This window comes from Schistocerca nitens, chromosome 12, assembly GCF_023898315.1.
Source record: "Schistocerca nitens isolate TAMUIC-IGC-003100 chromosome 12, iqSchNite1.1, whole genome shotgun sequence".
Lineage (NCBI taxonomy): Eukaryota > Metazoa > Arthropoda > Insecta > Orthoptera > Acrididae > Schistocerca > Schistocerca nitens.
This window is the reverse complement of record NC_064625.1, coordinates 137233423-137251752: the sequence shown is the minus strand read 5'-3', so window position 1 is coordinate 137251752 and position 18330 is coordinate 137233423. Positions and strand designations below refer to the sequence as shown.

Below are 18330 nucleotides of genomic sequence, written 5' to 3'. Positions count from 1 at the left end.
AGATCATTTGAGCTGGTTTATCCATATTAAGTATGAGGTTGTGATCATAGAGCCAGTACAGGAGTCTTTCAGTCAACCAAGTGAGCTCTCATTTGCTGTTGGAACATGTAAATAACACAGGTACCCTTGATGGCAGATTTCTGAGAGACGATTAACAAAAAGGAGGAAGAGAAGGAGGGCTAAGGTTGAGCCCTATGGGATTCCTCAGGTGACTGATACCACATCTATGTGAGTTGTTCTTCCACCGCGTATTGTTATTTCTAACAACTGCCCTCTGCTTGATAGAAGAAATTGACTTAGGTTGCCATTAAAGGGGACAGTATTGCCACAGTGCTGTGCTCTCGTAGCAAGTACACCGCTCATCCTGCCACATGACTATGTCGACCAATAGCATTCCTCACAGCCAGTATAAATACGACCGCCCAGCAAAATGTCAGGCAGTTCTGTATTCCCATCTGATGTTGCCCATTACTATCATTGCTGTACTATAGACTATTTGATGACAACCCCACTTGGCACTATGTCTTTCTCTCTAGCCCCACTTCAGATTGTTTCTTTCTTTGCTCTCGACCTGTCGGCATCACTGTGTCAAAGGTTTCCGCTCTGCACCTCGTTGTCGCACAGGTTGCTTTAGGCTCGTCCTAGTCTGTGTCCCGATCACTCGCTGTCAACCCCGTGTAGCTCAACTACCGCTTGGTGTCATTTTCTCTTCTGCAGATGACCCTTCTGCCTTGCGGCTTCATCCATTTCTCTCCTGTGTTCGGATGCATGCCCCGGTATCTGGCTACCCACAGATATAACAGTACCAAGTAAGAGGTAAGGGGGCCTGCTGACCCTAATCTTGCCAGATTAAATTTACCAATAAACAGAATAAAATAAAGTGGAACAACCACAGGAAACTAGATGTATGGAAGGTAAGCACCACGCCAAAATCTAGTGCAAGAATTCGGCACAAAAGAAGATGCTTACAAAACACTCATCTGATCGATTTTCTACATCTACATCTACACGGATACTCTGCAAATCACATTTAAGTGCCTGGCAGAGGGTTTTTTCGAACCACCGTCACAATTATCTATTATTCCACTCTCGTATAGTGCGCGGAAGGAATGAACACCTATATCTTTCCGTACGAGCTCTGATTTCCCTTATTTTATCGTGGTGATCTTCTGCCCTATGTAGGTCAGTGTCAATAAAATATTTTTGCATTCGGAGGAGAAAGTTGATGACTGGAATTTCGTGTGAAGATTCCGTCACAACGAAAAACGCCCTTCTTTTAATGATTTCCATCCCAAATCCTGTATCATTTCTGTAACACTCTCTCCCATATTTCGCAATAATACAAAACGTGCTGCCCTTCTTTGTACTTTTTCAATGTACTTAGTCAGTCCTATCTGGTAAGGATCCCACACCGCGCACCAGTATTCTAAAAGAGGACGGACAGGTGTAGTGTAGGCAGTAGTAGGTCTGTTACATTTTCTTAGTGTCCTGCCAATAAAATGCAGTCTTTGGTTAGCCTTCCCCACAACATTTTCTATGTGTTCCTTCCAATTTAAGTTGTTCGTAACTGTAATATCTAGGTATTTTGTTGAATTTATGGCTTTTAGATTAGACTGATTTATTGTGTAACTGAAGTTTAACGAGTTCCTTTTAGCACTCATGTGGATGACCTCACATTTTTCAAGCACTGTTCATTAGACTGGGATCCTCAAAAAACTGCATTAGTAGAATTACGTCGTGAAGATCCAATGAAAAACAGCACACTCAATCGTGATATCACTTAGCACACGAGTGACACAGAGATGCTAGTCGAACTCCAGAGGTAGATCCAGCAAGACACACATTGTGCACTATGGACAGGGTTACAGTTAAAATTCAAAGACAATAAGTTTCAAGAAGAGTTGAACAACATATCATTTTCCCCAAATACATCTCGAGAAATGACCATAATGGGCAAGTCGAAAAAATAGAGCTTATACAAAGGGTTACCAACAATTATTCATCCTGTGCACCATTTGTGAATGGAGATGAAAAAAGGAAAAATGACAGTAATACCCCACTATACAAAATGAGATGGCTTCCAGAGTACGGATATAAATACACATTTCTTTACCTGTCTCTCAGCGGCCACTTCCTCCTCGGCTGGATTGGCATCGTCGGATGCCGCGTGTGGTGCTTCGACTTCTTCCTCCTTCACCTTTTCCGACTGTGGGGTAGGCGGTTCACATCTCAGATCCGACATGGAGGTCGCAGTGGAGAAATTGTACGGTGTCTCGTAAGGTGTCCCTTCTGTGCAGTACGTCTTCAAGGTGTCTTCGTGAGCAGCGTCACTGTAGTAATTTACGCGGTCTCGGTCACTCCCGTGGAGCTGGAAAAGGAAAATCGCAGATATTTGCATTAGTGTTGCAACGTGCAACACACAGAATACAATCTACCATCTTTTTCATTTAACACAATACTTGAAAGTTGTGGTTGGAACAAAATAATGGAAAGAGTCAAGTTAACTAATCAATATACTGCACAGCTGTTGGGTGATCAAGAGGCACATAACCAAAACTGAAATTCTGTTCCATGAGGTTTTGGGATTGCAGCCAGATGATATCCACATTTTGCCATGACATTTCAGCATATGACCATTCGGCCACCTTAAGGTGCATTTTACACAGAAGACAGCTGGTGGACAGAACCGACTTTATACCAAAAGTTGGTTTGGTGGTGCATGTGCACGTATTTTCCCTGCACGATTGCTTTCTGTCAAGCTGAGGGTGCTCTCTCGAAAACTGCTCTATCTGAGGTGTGTGGATTACATTAGATGTACTTCTTATTCCAATTGATCCATTTGGGATGTGGAACACACCAGAAAACAAGAACACACAAAAATATTTACAAAACAAGAACAGATATGCTAATTCACCTTCTGTAGAGCTCAAATGAAATTGCTCTCATGGATGTGGAACCACTCAAAAATATCTTAAGCATATTTACATTTAATAGAATATAAATTTGACACCTGACATATTCATGAATGGAGTAGAAAAATTTGGCCACCAATAAATTCTTTAGACTCTTCTCAAACTGAACTTTATTATTAGTTAAACTTTTTATGGCTGCTGGCCTGTTGTTGAAAATGTGCACTGCAAATACTGGACACCTTTCTGAACCAAATCTTAGTGAAAGTTATTCTTATTTCTGGTATTCATTCCATGTACTGAGCTGTTGGTTTGAAAAAAGGATATACTTTTAATGAAAAATTTCATTAAGGAATAAATACAGGGTGTTTAAAAAATGACCAGTATATTTGAAACGGCAATAAAAACTAAACGAGCAGCGATAGAAATACACCGTTTGTTGCAATATGCTTGGGACAACAGTACATTTTCAGGCGGACAAACTTTCGAAATTACAGTAGTTACAATTGTCAACAACAGATGGCGCTGCAAGTGATGTGAAAGATATAGAAGCCAATGCAGTCTGTGGGTGCGCCATTCTGTACGTCGTCTTTCTGCTGTAAGCGTGTGCTGTTCACAACGCGCAAGTGTGCTGTGGACAACATGGTTTATTCCTTAGAACAGAGGATTTTTCTGGTGTTGGAATTCCACCGCCTAGAACACAGTGTTGTTGCAACAAGACGAAGTTTTCAACGGAGGTTTAATGTAACCAAAGGACCGAAAAGCGATACAATAAAGGATCTGTTTGAAAAATTTCAACGGACTGGGAACGTGACGGATGAACGTGCTGGAAAGGTAGGGTGACCGCGTACGGCAACCACAGAGGGCAACGCGCAGCTAGTGCAGCAGGTGATCCGACAGCGGCCTCGGGTTTCCGTTCGCCGTGTTGTAGCTGCGGTCCAAATGACGCCAATGTCCACGTATCGTCTCATGCGCCAGAGTTTACACCTCTATCCATACAAAATTCAAACGCGGCAACCCCTCAGCGCCGCTACCATTGCTGCACGAGAGACATTCGCTAACGATATAGTGCACAGGATTGATGACGGCGATATGTATGTGGGCAGCATTTGGTTTACTGACGAAGCTTATTTTTACCTGGACGGCTTCGTCAATAAACAGAACTGGCGCATATGGGGAACCGAAAAGCCCCATGTTGCAGTCCCATCGTCCCTGCATCCTCAAAAAGTACTGGTCTGGGCCGCCATTTCTTCCAAAGGAATCATTGGCCCATTTTTCAGATCCGAAACGATTACTGCATCGCGCTATCTGGACATTCTTCGTGAATTTGTGGCAGTACAAACTGCCTTAGACGACACTGCGAACACCTCGTGGTTTATGCAAGATGGTGCCCGGCCACATCGCACGTCTTTAATTTCCTGAATGAATATTTCGATGATCGTGTGATTGCTTTGGGCTATCCGAAACATACAGGAGGCAGCGTGGATTGGCCTCCCTATTCGCCAGAGATGAACCCCTGTGACTTCTTTCTGTGGGGACACTTGAAAGACCAGGTGTACCGCCAGAATCCAGAAACAATTGAACAGCTGAAGCAGTACATCTCATCTGCATGTGAAGCCATTCCGCCAGACACGTTGTCAAAGGTTTCGGGTAATTTCATTCAGAGACTACGCCATATTATTGCTACGCATGGTGGATATGTGGAAAATATCGTACTATAGTGTTTCCCAGACCGCAGCGCCATCTGTTGTTGACAATTGTAACTACTGTAATTTCGAAAGTTTGTCTGCCTGAAAATGTACTGTTGTCCCAAGCATATTGCAACAAACGGTGTATTTCTATCGCTGCTCGTTTAGTTTGTATTGCCGTTTCAAATATACCGGTCATTTTTGAAACACCCTGTATATTGGGAAGCAGTACTTAGTATCCCCAGTTTCTTAAACAGTCCTCTGCAGGATGTTCTTCAGTTCACACCACATTTTTGGGCCCGGAATACTTCAGCCTGGTTTTGTTCAGGCACTTGCATAACGCGGTATTGAATGCATGATGTCTGTCAAATTTTGAACCCTTAGAGTTAAAATTTAGTGGTCAAAATAATACATTAACCTGTCATAACAGGTGAAATGTGGCACAAACTTTGTCTTTGTAAATAGATTAAAGAAATCAATGGGTCTAACATGTTGCCAAGTTGAAGGTACCCTCACGATTAAATACATCTTCTGCCAAACATATTTCCACAAATTCCTTAATTACTGAACCCCATAAGGATTTTGCTGTCGTCAAAATTTCGTGACATAGTAATCCACTGCATATCCCATGGAGATACAATGCACATCTCTTGCAGATTTACTGGGCTTCTCTGTTTCTTCAGAAGTTTCCTTAAAGTGACTGCGTACCATAGAGGTTCCCTCCCATTACTGGGTACGTATCCATCCAGCACATGGTCAGTTATTCTTCTAAACTTGAGTCAGAGTTCCTCCACATGCTCCAGCCTTCTGCTGAAAATTGGAAGTTCCTCGTTGAGATATGACACTACCAATTTTTTATTTGGTTTACTAAACATATATATCTTTCTGCTTGTTTTAGTTGTCCTCTGTCCTTTGGTAATCACTGTTGCCACGACTGCATAATGGTCACTGATACCAGTTTTGATGTGGACATCCTCAAAGAGGTCACGTCTATTTGCTGCCATTAGATCCAATATATTTTCATCATGAGTGTGGTCCCTAACTACCAGTAACAATGACGAGGGGAGAATCGATAAGTGAAATGGGTTTTTCAAATTTATTGGATGTTGTCATTGGCAATGACTTCAACTGGAAGCCACATATTACAGGTCCTCTAAAATGGCTTAAGGGGGGTAGGACATCAAACGGGCCGACTTGGAGCAGGAGAGACACCACAGGACATTTTAATTTCCAGTGTCTATACTTTTACAACAAATTCATAAAACTTTGTCAGCATGACCGGGAAGGATTCAGGATTCACACTCGTAGCAGCGGAAGTTCAAAAACATCACAAAATAACTTTTTTTACATGTGAAATTTCAACATTTTTTCACTTACTATTGGTTGCACTTGTTGGTATAGGTACACTTTTCTTCATAAGTAAGAGAGACTGTTCGATGAATTTTGTACAGCATACAAACCATACTTACAGGTGTCTGAAACTCTAGAATATATTTAATTTATGAAAAAAATGAATGAGCTGCTACGTTTTAAACTTTATGTTTAGAAAAAAATCAAATTTTGTAGTTAATTATCTCAATTTTTACCACAGTTTTTAATAGATTTGGAAAATTCTAGAGTTTCATACACCTGTAAGTATGGTTTACACGTTGTGCAAAATTCATCAAATAATCTCTCTTACTTGTGAAGAAAAATGTACCTATAGCAACAAATGCAGCCAACAGTAAGTGAAAATATGATGAAATTTCATATGTAAAAAAAAATTTATTTTGTTATGTTTTTGCACTTCCACTTCTATGAGTGTGAATCCTGAGTCCTTCCTAGTCATACTGACAAAGTTTTATGAAATTAGTTGTAAAAGTACAGACAGTAGAAAATAAAATGTCTTGTTGTGCCTCTCCCGCTCCAAGTCGGCCCGTTTGACGTCCTACCTCCCTTAAGTTCTCAACTTGTGTGTCACTGAAATCAATTTACACTATCTTTTGTAAACAAATTGGTGCATAGGTATATTACAGGATGATGCAGAGCAACATTTTTACAAAACTAATACAAAAAAGAGAATTACTCACTGTTACCAGTAATGGTTACACAGGTTACTATTCTCAGGTTATTATGTAACTATTGCAGGCAACACTAATTTTGTTTCTTGGGGTTTACTTTTGTAAAAATTGTGCCTGAATAACCATGTAATAAGCAAATACACTCTTGAAAATATCAGTAGTTGCTCATTTTCAAAAATGATATAAACTATTGAGCATTTCAAGACAAGCCCAGAGGCTCAAAATGCATTTTGTATTGAAATAAAAATCACACTTAGTGACTGGAGGCAGACCGTTTTCTTTTTCTACGAACGTGTAATAAGGACTCCCTGAAAACGGCCCCACAGTACAATATCTCCCTTGTGAAGGGTACCGTACTTACTCGAATCTAAGCCGCACCTGAAAAATGAGACTCGAAATCAAGGAAAAAAAATTTTTCCAAATCTAAGCCGCACATGAAATTTGAGACTCGAAATTCAAGGGGAGAGAAAAGTTTTAGGCCGCACCTCCAAATCGAAACAAAGTTGGTCCATTGTAATATGAGACACAATTTAGGTTGAATGAATGACGATACAGCTACAGTAGTTTGGTTCGAGTCGTAAGCTTAGCAGTTAAGCTTTACCAGGCAGCCATTGCTATGCGTCAGGCGCTCCGTCCGTATTTATACGGGTACCCTTCCTTTTTCACGTGCTTCGTATGGTTTGAATTGATTGCTTATTTTTCTTTGATAAGTGTCGTTCTCTTTGTTTTAGGTGTTTCGGTCACTCTAAGCTGAAAATGCATTACTGTACTGTGTCATGTATTGTTTGTCGCATTCTGATAATGTGTGTTTACGACCTGTCGCCGCTCGTGGCATGGCTTGCTTTTGTGCACGCTACCGCTGCTTACAATTAAAAAACAAAAGAGAGGAATCGTCTCATTAGCGAAACAATGGCAAGAGAGTGCTGTTTGTTGTTGCTCACACTGCTGCTTTCTTCGATAATGATCAACAAGAACCAAATAATAGACTGCGTATGATAGAAGATGTTCTGAACGAGAGTTTAGCGAAAATTTTTCTCCATTTGAAAATCTTTGCGGACGCCTCTTTAGTACATTATATTCTGCACAGAAATTAGAGTCATCTTAGATTTAAAAATCTAGTCAATTGTCGTGTTCATTTCTGACTGGATGACTATTAGGCATAAGAATAATACGAATATAAACATGACATGATATGTATATTCTTCCTCGTTTGCTGTTGTCTCACTCAAGTTTCGTAGTTTATTTGGCAGACAGGATTTAAATCAGATAGCAGCAAACACGAAACAGTACATGGCAAAATGTTTATATTCGTATTATTCTTATGGTGAAGAGAATACTGCATGTGATTCAAAATACATAAAAGTTCCTATTAGCAACCATCTCTTCTCAGAGGTACGAAAAAATTCAGAACGTAGAGTTCTGACAAACATCCCAAACAGTCTTGCCAGTCGGATTTTCGTAGTACATTGAAATGCTGCGACATTTGAAGATGAACAATACGGAATTTGTATTTACTTCGTTGGATAATGTATGAAAATGCAGTGGTCGAAACTCGGAGCGGAGAAAAAAGCTCATCTTCCACCTTTTTTTAAAATTTATTTACTGACGCAGAAGTTTTGGCACCAGTATTTATCTTTGTGTAGCGCTACATATATTCGACAGCAGAACTTAGTTGTGGCGGCACCTACCAACATTTTTCAGAACTTCCGCTTACTTTGCACTCGATTCTAAGCCGCAGGCGGTTTTTTGGATTACAAAAACCGGAAGAAAAGTGTGGCTTAGATTCGAGTAAATACGGTAGGAGGAGGTGGCTGATCCCTCACCTGTCTGTGTGCAGCTTCTGCACTCTCCTCGTCTTCCTCCTCCTGGTACTGCAGGCTGTAGTCGGTCGGCTGGTCCAAGTCCGTCTCCGCGTAATCCCCGTACACGCTGCTCAGTTTCTTCTTGTACATTGCTCCTGCCTTAACTCTGCAAATTAAATTGCATGGGCGATTAGGTACGCAACTCGTATCTCGACCACTCGTCCCGGGATCGGAAGTACATACTCAAAGGCTGCCTGCATCAGCACGAGCAGTTACCTGACCGCGCACAAACCAGCTGCAAAGTCACTCGTAAATCTGTACTGCGCTGTCATCTGTTGACAACAGGCAACACCACTCCATCAACGAAGTGTAAGGATATCTGTCCCGATGCACCACTGAAAACCTCATTTACACCGGAGCAAATAGCAGAGAAAACAAGCTAATGTTGTACCTGTGAATAGGCATTTAAACTGGAGTCAATGAAAGAAGACATAAGAGACAGCCCTTATCCTTTCAACCCTACAAAATTACAAATGCTGCTGTTTTCTTTATTATTGTTTTTATATCTCCCCCCCTCCCTCCACTTTAATTGTGATGCAGTTTTCACTACTTGACACACAGGTTACACGCAATACACCAGCTATAGCCACGACGCAAAAATCTAGATATTCAGATAGGATTATTTTGCACAGTGAGCACATTGTTTTTGACAAAATGAGAAAAGCGATATAACGGTCTGGGCAAGTCAGTTCAAAGGGTGCGAGAGCATCTGCATCAGGATCACGCTTCGTGAAGCATTCCAACATTGAAACTAAACTTCACACTGAGGACAGTATTAACTATTTATAAATTGTGCGGTGTTATGAATTGCGTTTCTGAGACATGTTTAGATGAATAAGTCACCAAATGCAAAGATATGGGTTCAAACTGTGGTTCCAGCACAAAGTTTTATTCTGTCATATAGAGGAACATTTGTGAACACACTATATGCTGGGCTAAGTTTCATTATTAATGTCAAGCTCTAACTTCTTTTACATTCACCATTTTAATATAAACTCATTCACCATTTTAATATAAACTATGAAGGTGTGTAAAATTAAAACAACACCCAAAAGCAAAGAACAAATTTTATTGAATATGGAATCTTGCTTTCCTTGTAACAGCAACTTCATTTACTCTTATAGGGCGACCAGTTTCGAAATATCAAATTTCATTTTCAAGTGCATCTGTGCAAATCATTAATGCCTTTTGAAACTAGTAGCTAGTTTTGTAGGTTTGCTCAAGTAGTAATTGAACATGACAGCATATGTGGAAATCTGATACTGCATTTGCTTCACTACCATTTATTAGAGCCAGCACAATATAAACATATGCTCTGTTTGTGGTTTACAGAATATGGATGTAGATGTACATGGCTGAGTCACATATGTGATGTTATAAAAGGCTCCGATGATTTGTACAGGCACACTTGAAGGTGAACCCTGATATAACAAAACGGGTCATGAGAGAGAAAGAGTAAAGTACAGGGTGGAGCAGAGGAAACGCATGTTTTTTGGACTGCTAGTACGCAGCGACAAGACGGGGTATATTGACTTAGAATGAATGTTGGCAGACTGCCCATACAAGGCAGTTTCAGTCGCTACGGAGCGTAGAGCATCGTGTGCTCATTGTCGAGCAGTACTTTAGAAATATTGATTCTGTAGTCACACTGCAACGTCTTTACCGTCAAAATTTTAGAGATGGAATACGAGGTGCAGTGCCTGATCGAAATACTATACTCCGATTGGTTGCAGCATTTAGAAGTACTGGATCTGCAATGAAAAAGAAACCACCTGGCCTTCCCCGTTCAGTTCGTACTCCAGAAAATGTAGACTGAGTGAGAACGGCAGTTCTTGCTAGTCTGAAATGATCGGCTAGGCGACAGGCTGTAGCGCTGGGTACGTCACGTCATTCACTTCATCGTGTCTTACATGATGGTCTTAAGTTTCATCCAAGATAATGATCGCCCAGCAGCTTAGTGAAGGGGATTTTGTGCAGCGCAGAGAGTTTTGTCACATAATGGACAAAATTTTTATGGAAGATGCAGCTGCTACAGTCTTCATGAGTGATGAAGCACTCTTTCATGTAGACGGTTACGTCAATGTTCAAAATTGTCGGTATTGGGCACTGGAGAACTCACATGAATTACACTCTCCTCAGTATAAAGTAACAGTGTGGTTCTGCAAATCAAAGATGGAGATTGTTGGACCCTATTTTTTTTAAGAGGAAGTAACTGCAGTTACTGTGACATGAGTGCACTACATTAAAATGTTAAACAACTTTCTTCGTCCAGAACTTGAAAGGCGTCAAGTGAATATGTGAGAAATATGGTTTCAGCAGGACGGTGCCACAGCTCACACGGCAAGAGCATGCGTGGAACTGGTGCGACAAATGTTCCCAGGACATGTTATTTCAAGATATGGTGACATTTACTGGCCCCCTCGCTCACACGATTTGCCGATATGCGACTTCTTTTGTGGGGATATTTAAAATCAAAAGTCTATATGAACAAGCCTCACACATTCGATGACCTGAAGGATTCCATTTGTCAGGAAATTGAAGCCGTGCCGAATGAAATGTTGGAGAGAGCCATGCATAACTTTCGGGAGAGGATCCAAATTTGTATCCAGCAAGGAGGAAGTCATCTCCAAGACATTATTTTTTGAACCTAATTAAAGTATGTACATTTCAAAACTGCATTAAAAAATCTATTACTTAATGCTTGTTTTTATTACTTTTATCAAACTGTGTCTCTGTCATTCACTAGTAAAAAACATGTGTTTCCTCTTCTCCACACTGTCTCTGTTACAAGAAAATCAAGTTCTTGGACTTCAGAATTCGGGACTGTGAACCAAGCACAATATTTTCAACAACATGGAGATAAGTAAGTGTAGAGCTTTTACTTGAAAGTAAATTGTTTGTACTGGAAACTGGTCTAATCTTTCAGAAGAAGGTTTTGAAAATGAATACAACATTTATTCTGTAAGTTACAGAAATTGTCTTACAATTTTCATTGCAGAGGTAACAATGTGCACCCAATATATGGAATGTGAGGAATACAGTTTTGAATGCATGCATCGCATTTTGTTTGGATGAAATGATAACGTCAAGGTACATAACAATTACTACATCCAGATCTCAAAAGTTATGAAGAAAAACAACCTCCTCAAGCCTTGTTCTGATTAAGAGGCATATTATGAATTCACCTCATTGAAACTGTTGGAACAAAACCTCAGGATCTGTTTCTAACAGCAGATGCAGCAATAAACAGCACTCAAATCACTGCAAAAAGCTGTCATCCACTTTCACAAACTGTACGCAATTGACCCTATGAAACATTGTCAATCTGTGTTCAGCTGTTTCAGAGCAATTGCTATTGTGAGTGTCAGACAAATGCATGAGCTGCACATCAGCAGTTACCTGTTAAGCTGTGTGAAGTTTCAAGGCTCTCTTGCACTTCCCTTACTCTCACAATCCTTTTACCACATTCACTGACATGTGTAACGCAACATATGAAGACAGGAGAATGCAATCACAATTAAAACAGTAACAAGAAACACAATGGGTTCTCAATACTGATCCTTACACACAATGAAAATACATAGCAATGGTTCATTAATATTCACTACACTGTTAATAAACAATTTGTTTATCACTAGAATTTAAGATGAAACATAAATTGTATCCGTGATGATTTTTGCTTTATGGGGAGTAGACAGTGGTGTGAGGCATGTTTTTGACCCTATCATCCCATCTCCTAATGCTGGAAACATCAGTGGCTATAAAGACTAAGATAGTAGTTTCATACTTAAGCTCTGCAGGCCAAACTGTTCACACTTATCCACACAATGGTCACCAAGTTGTGGTGCCATGTGTTATGTAGCTTGTGGTGGGAAAGATCTGGCACTGTTTGCTTTACTTAGCACTGAGGCCCACAACTTGTCAATTTCAATCCTCCTCCTCTTCTGTTAAAAATATTTCTGAGTTTTTGAATTTCTATTACCTCTCTGTACATCCTAGCATAGTAACGACTGAACTTCAATAAAACCATAGCACAGGAGAAACAAATTTGGTGGATCCCTCGACCCAATGCACAATCTGTTACTGCCAATTCATCCACACTGCCCAGACGACAATTCCTCTTTTGTTCTTTGAGCTGGACGTTATTGATTAGTTTTGTAGTTCCTGTCTACACTTGAGTGTGCATGTGAGCGATTTTGTATACTTCCCCACTAAAGCTATAACACACGTCAGTGCTACTCCACAGCAGTCTGATGGCATCGTGACCCAATACGTATAAACAGTTTGGCTTGCTGAGCTTTTTTCAAGTGTGAAACTGCTATCCGAGTCTTTATAGCCTCTGACGACGACGACGATGACGACGACGATGATGATGATGATCTCTCCAGCATTATCAGATGAAACATTAGCCAGAGAAACAAACCTTTGACCACGGCCTAATACTCAGGAAACACAAATTATTAAGGACATAAATACCAACTGTGAAAGTCAGCATCATACAAACTATTCACACAGTAATTTTGTGGAAGGATTGCACTTATAAGTAGAACTACTTACCGCGCACTTGTAAGCGGAAGGTCTGCTGTCGTGACAGGTGCTCTGGCCGTGACTTGAGGGTACGGCTCTGTGGCATTCGGGAGTTCTGGAGTGGGCAATCCATTCCTCACTGTAGTACTGACGTCTGCAACGTACTCGCAGCGGACCGTCGTCGTCGATGCGGTGGCGACAGTATTACTTGTCGATGACCGGTCGAACCGTTCGCTCGAGACCGAAGACGTTGCCGCACGTAGAGAGGAATAGCCGCTACGAATCTCCGGCGATGCAGAATCGCTGCGCCTAGGTTCAGTCTGAATCTCCCCTGTACGAGGCAGAAGGATGTGTCATACATTAGATGATAACACACGTACCAATATAAGGCAAATCAGTGATCAGCATTCCTACTTCGCAGCCTTTGTGAACTCTGCATCTGTCACAGAGCAAACTTATAAAATAAATATATATTAAATTTGCAATGCAAGTTCAAGTCATGAGGAGACTTTACTGATTTGTCTCAGCAGGTTCTCGAAGGGCATTTCAACTAGAAGGTATCAGTAACCAAAATAATTCAAACATGTTGCCTCACCTGACTGTCTCCAAGACTTACAGTCACTCTCATTTTACGGATTGCAGCAAAAGTATTTTACTGACAACATGATTTACATCAACCAGTCACTACATTGGTTTTGAAATTCACTATTTTCCCTTTTTTGTTTACTCTGTTCCCAAATACCATACTTCCCTTTCTCAACTTCAGGTGTAAGGCGCATATTTATTTACCAATGAGGAAAATAAATTCTTGGTATAAAGCCACATTCCTTAAAACTTTACAAATATTGCCATTTTGAATACTTAATAATTTTTCAGTTATTACATTATTTCATTTAAATGTTTTGGCCCTACCATCATTTGACCCAAACCTATAATTTCCTAAATAAAACTCTGTGTTGTTATACAGTAAATCCTATGCTAAAGCAATTTTTAATTGGCCTTGTTCTTGCTTTAGCATAGTACTTATTGTATAATTATACTGATCTTTATTTCAGAACATCCAAGTTTGTGTCCAACAATGGCAGCAATCTAAATGTATTACATGAAATAAAGTAAAAAATAAAAATCATTAAGCAAACAAGACAGCTTTTTACTGTCGCACACACAACAAATAAGAGTCATACTCTTACTTGATCCTGCTTCCTTGCAATTTTATCATTCTTCTTTTTAGTTTAATGAGTACATACTCCTACTGCGGAATTTACCCAAATCAATGGGAAGAATGAAGGAGTCACACCTTACTTACAAAGAAAGGTGATATCCTTGTGTAGGTAAGCCAGATCGTCAGAAGTACCTTTTGCAAAAAATCACCAAGTCAAAACTCTCCAGACCAAAATACTGTGATGTTTTCTTTTTTTTCCAACAGTGTTTGCAGAATGCTTGTTCTTTCATATTTGTCATTGCAGCCATTGACACATATCTATTCTATAAAGTATAAAATGTAAATTTTATAGCAGCGGTAGTGTTGAAAGCGGAAAAAAATTTTTGGTTATGGTTTGGAAGTGGGTGACGTATTATTGAGTCTATATAGGCGGGGTAAAATTGTATAGTAGATTACGGTAAAAAGGAGAAGGTGAATACAAAGTGAAACTACTGGCACAAACAAAAAGAGAAAATAAGATGACAGAAAAGATTTCGAAATACAACAGTGACAATAACAAACGTAATTGTTGGGTTCAAATTAATGATATAAATTAATAGAGGGAAACATTCCACGTGTGAAAAATATATCTAAAAACAAAGATGATGTGACTTACCAAACGAAAGCGCTGGCACGTCGATAGACACACAAACACAAACATACACACAAAATTCAAGCTTTCGCAACAAACTGTTGCCTCATCAGGAAAGAGGGAAGGAGAGGGAAAGACGAAAGGATGTGGGTTTTAAGGGAGAGGGTAAGGAGTCATTCCAATCCCGGGAGCGGAAAGACTTACCTTAGGGGGAAAAAAGGACGGGCATACACTCGCACACACATATCCATCCACACATATACAGACACAAGCAGACCCACATCCTTTCGTCTTTCCCTCTCCTTCCCTCTTTCCTGATGAGGCAACAGTTTGTTGCGAAAGCTTGAATTTTGTGTGTATGTTTGTGTTTGTTTGTGTGTCTATCGACGTGCCAGCGCTTTCGTTTGGTAAGTCACATCATCTTTGTTTTTAGATATATTTTTCCCACGTGGAATGTTTCCCTCTATTAATTTATATCATAAAATGTAAATTGTCAGAGAAGGCTATCCACTAACATCCATCAACATTCCACTTTCAGTGCAAGAGAAAGTAAATTATATTTCTGCCACACATTTCACTTAGTATGGCAGCAGACACCACGTGTGTATAAACATCAATGTTCTCAGAACTGTTGTGATAAATACAGAGTGCGTTCCATAAGTAATGCGACCAATTTTTTTCTGATGCAACGGTACACTAGAGCGTGTTGTAACCGGCTGGGCTAAGTGGAGGGCGGGGGGGAGGGCGCGTTAACTTCAAAACACTCTTAGTCTCATTCGGCTGCGAGCTGCCGGAGAGTCAAGACGTGCGTTTCCGTCAACCCCGTTTTGGGTTTATGTAACACGGCACAATGGATCATTCCGTAGAGCAACGGTACGCTATCAAATTTTGCGTTAAACTTGGGAAGTCTGCCACCGAAACGTTTCCATTACTTCAGCATGCCTTTGGGAATGATTGTTTGTCCAAATCACAAGCTTTCCGATGGAACAAGTCGTTCATGGAGGGCCGAGAGGAGATCACCGACAAACCTCGCAGTGGACGGCCATCAACCGCAAGAGTCGACGAAAATGTGACGCATGTGCGCGATTGTTTGAACTCTGACAGACGGCTGAGCCTTCAATTGATAGCACAAACTCTAAACATGTCAAAAACAACAGTTTTCCGCATTGTGACCGAAGATTTGAACATGAGAAAGGTGTATGCCAAACTCGTCGCAAAAGTGTTGACTGACGAACCCAAGCACGTGCGAGTGCTTCGGTGCCAAGAAATGTTAAAAACGTGTGAAAATGATTGTCATTTTTTAAACTCAGTTATCACTGGTGATGAGTCGTGGATTTTTGTGTACGACCCTGAGACAAAAAGGCAGAGTTCAGAGTGGCACACCCCATTGTCGCCCCATCCCAAGATGGCACGCATGAGCAAGTCCAGGATCAAAACCGTGCTCATTGTCTTGTTTGACATCAGAGGCATTGTCCACCACAAATTCGTACCTACTGGGACTACAGTGAACTCAGCTTTCTACTTGGAAGTGCTCAAAAGACTGAAAAGGAGGGTATCGCACTGCCGAAGCGACATCGAGGACACGTGGAAAGTTCACCACGACAACGCACCAAGTCACAGCGCCTTCATTGTCAATGACTTCCTGGCCGGAACCAAGACCCCATCGGTTCCCCAGCCTCCCTACAGTCCTGACCTGGCTCCCACTGACTTTTTTTTTTTGTTTCCTCAGTTAAAAGGAGTCATGAAAGGAAAACATTGGGACACAATTGAAAGCATCCAGGCTGATGTTACATCATCTCTAAAGGACATTCCCAAAAGGCATCCCAGGATGCCTTCCAGGCATGGGAACACTGCCTCCAGAACTCTATCGAAGCAAGAGGGTTCTATTTTGAAAATTTTTGATTATTTGTACGAATATATTCAGTAAATGATTTTTTATGAATTTTGTCGCATTACTTATGGAACACACCTTGTATGACTCTGGTTGCCCTTTGGTTTGAGTCAACAGTTCGTTGTTTCACTGTAGCAAGTTACCAGAATGGGTATCTAAAATGATAACTTTATGCAGTAACAATAAGTGTTCCAGGCAGAGGTACAAGAACATTTTCCACGCTTCAAAATTTCAGCGTGCTACTCCCCCCCTCCACCGACTGTGGAGTTTATGAGAATCACATTCTAAAATGTGAATAAATCAGTTTCTTTACCCTACAGACCCTTAAACTGGAAAAAAAAAGAAGGAACATGACATCGCGCTGTTTGTCCGAAGCACGGAGAATGAGAATGGATGGCAGCATTTAAAACAGAAATTTACAGAGCAAGGCTGAAAATAAACTACAAGACTAAAATTATGTGTAAACAACATACAATAAAGAAAATCATACAAATTAACAAGGGAGTTATGGACATAGTTGTTTTTATGTTTATAGTAGGTGAAAACAATGATGGCAGAGAGAGAAAAAATGTAAACAAATGAGTAGGAATGGCATGGAGTATTTTGGTAAAGCAAATAGTGTTTCCAAAGCTAACCCTTCAGTATCTCTGAAAAGGAAAATTAGCAATTAGTGTGGATTATCAGTTCTGACTTAAGGCAAAGAGACATGGACTTCTAATGAAAAAAAAAAAATCTAAAAACAGAGAGTTGTTCAGGCTCATGAAGAGGTGAATGTTTGGAATTAGTAAGTGAACAGATGGTAGTTCTCTTCTTATTTCATAAAATCCGGTAAAGACCGAGATACAAACATAATGGAAGGTGGGTAGATGGCACTAGAAAACACAATGAAGCAACATGGATGTGTATTGCTAAAGACTATAATCCAAGGATATGTTGTGGGGAGCCCTTTATCCAGTGGTGCATGTGGAATAAGGTGGTTGTTGATGATGAAGATATCCCATGATAAAAATGCATGCAAGGAGTTTGTAAGTCACCTTATATGCATTTCACATCCAGAAACAGCAGCATAACCAACTACCCAATGATGTAAAGAATTCCATGGCTAATAAAGTTAACTTTTAACACAAACCGAAATAATATCTGAATGTGTAATAAAAACTTGTGTGTATGTTTGTGTGTGTGTGTGTGTGTGAGAGAGAGAGAGAGAGAGAGAGAGAGAGAGAGAGAGAGAGAGTGTGTGTGTGTGTGAGAGAGAGAGAGAGAGAATCGAACACAGTGAAGTGTAAATCACAGTACGTAAAAAAAGAAAAAATTGTTACTTCAGACAGTCGTATAAATGGTCAACATGTTGCCATATTTTTCACTGAAAAAGTGCACAAGGTCTATCCTGAAAGGAATGTCACCAATTCTGTAGTCTTTGCATTCAGGATAGTTGGTGTGTGTTAGCTTCCCAACAGAACCAAACCCAGTTTCCTTCGAGCTCCCTGAGTGCCAGAATGTATACGTATGTGAACCTCTGGTTTAGTGTTCCAGTTCCGTCACCACGCAGCATTCACTTGAGCAATGTTACATAATCAAATTTCACACAAATCTTGGGAAG

General features: G+C 40.4%; 1 protein-coding gene across 1 annotated transcript in view; it reads right to left on the bottom strand.

Moving 5' to 3' along the window:
* LOC126214965 (uncharacterized) overlaps positions 1-18330 on the bottom strand; it is an 815775-nt gene that overhangs the window by 156938 nt on the left and 640507 nt on the right. The window contains exons 16-18 of the mRNA XM_049941599.1: positions 13077-13377; positions 8481-8625; positions 2114-2368 (exon numbers count right to left, since the gene is read on the bottom strand). Coding sequence (XP_049797556.1) covers positions 2114-2368; positions 8481-8625; positions 13077-13377 — 701 coding nt within the window. The remainder of the gene's footprint in view (positions 1-2113; positions 2369-8480; positions 8626-13076; positions 13378-18330) is intronic.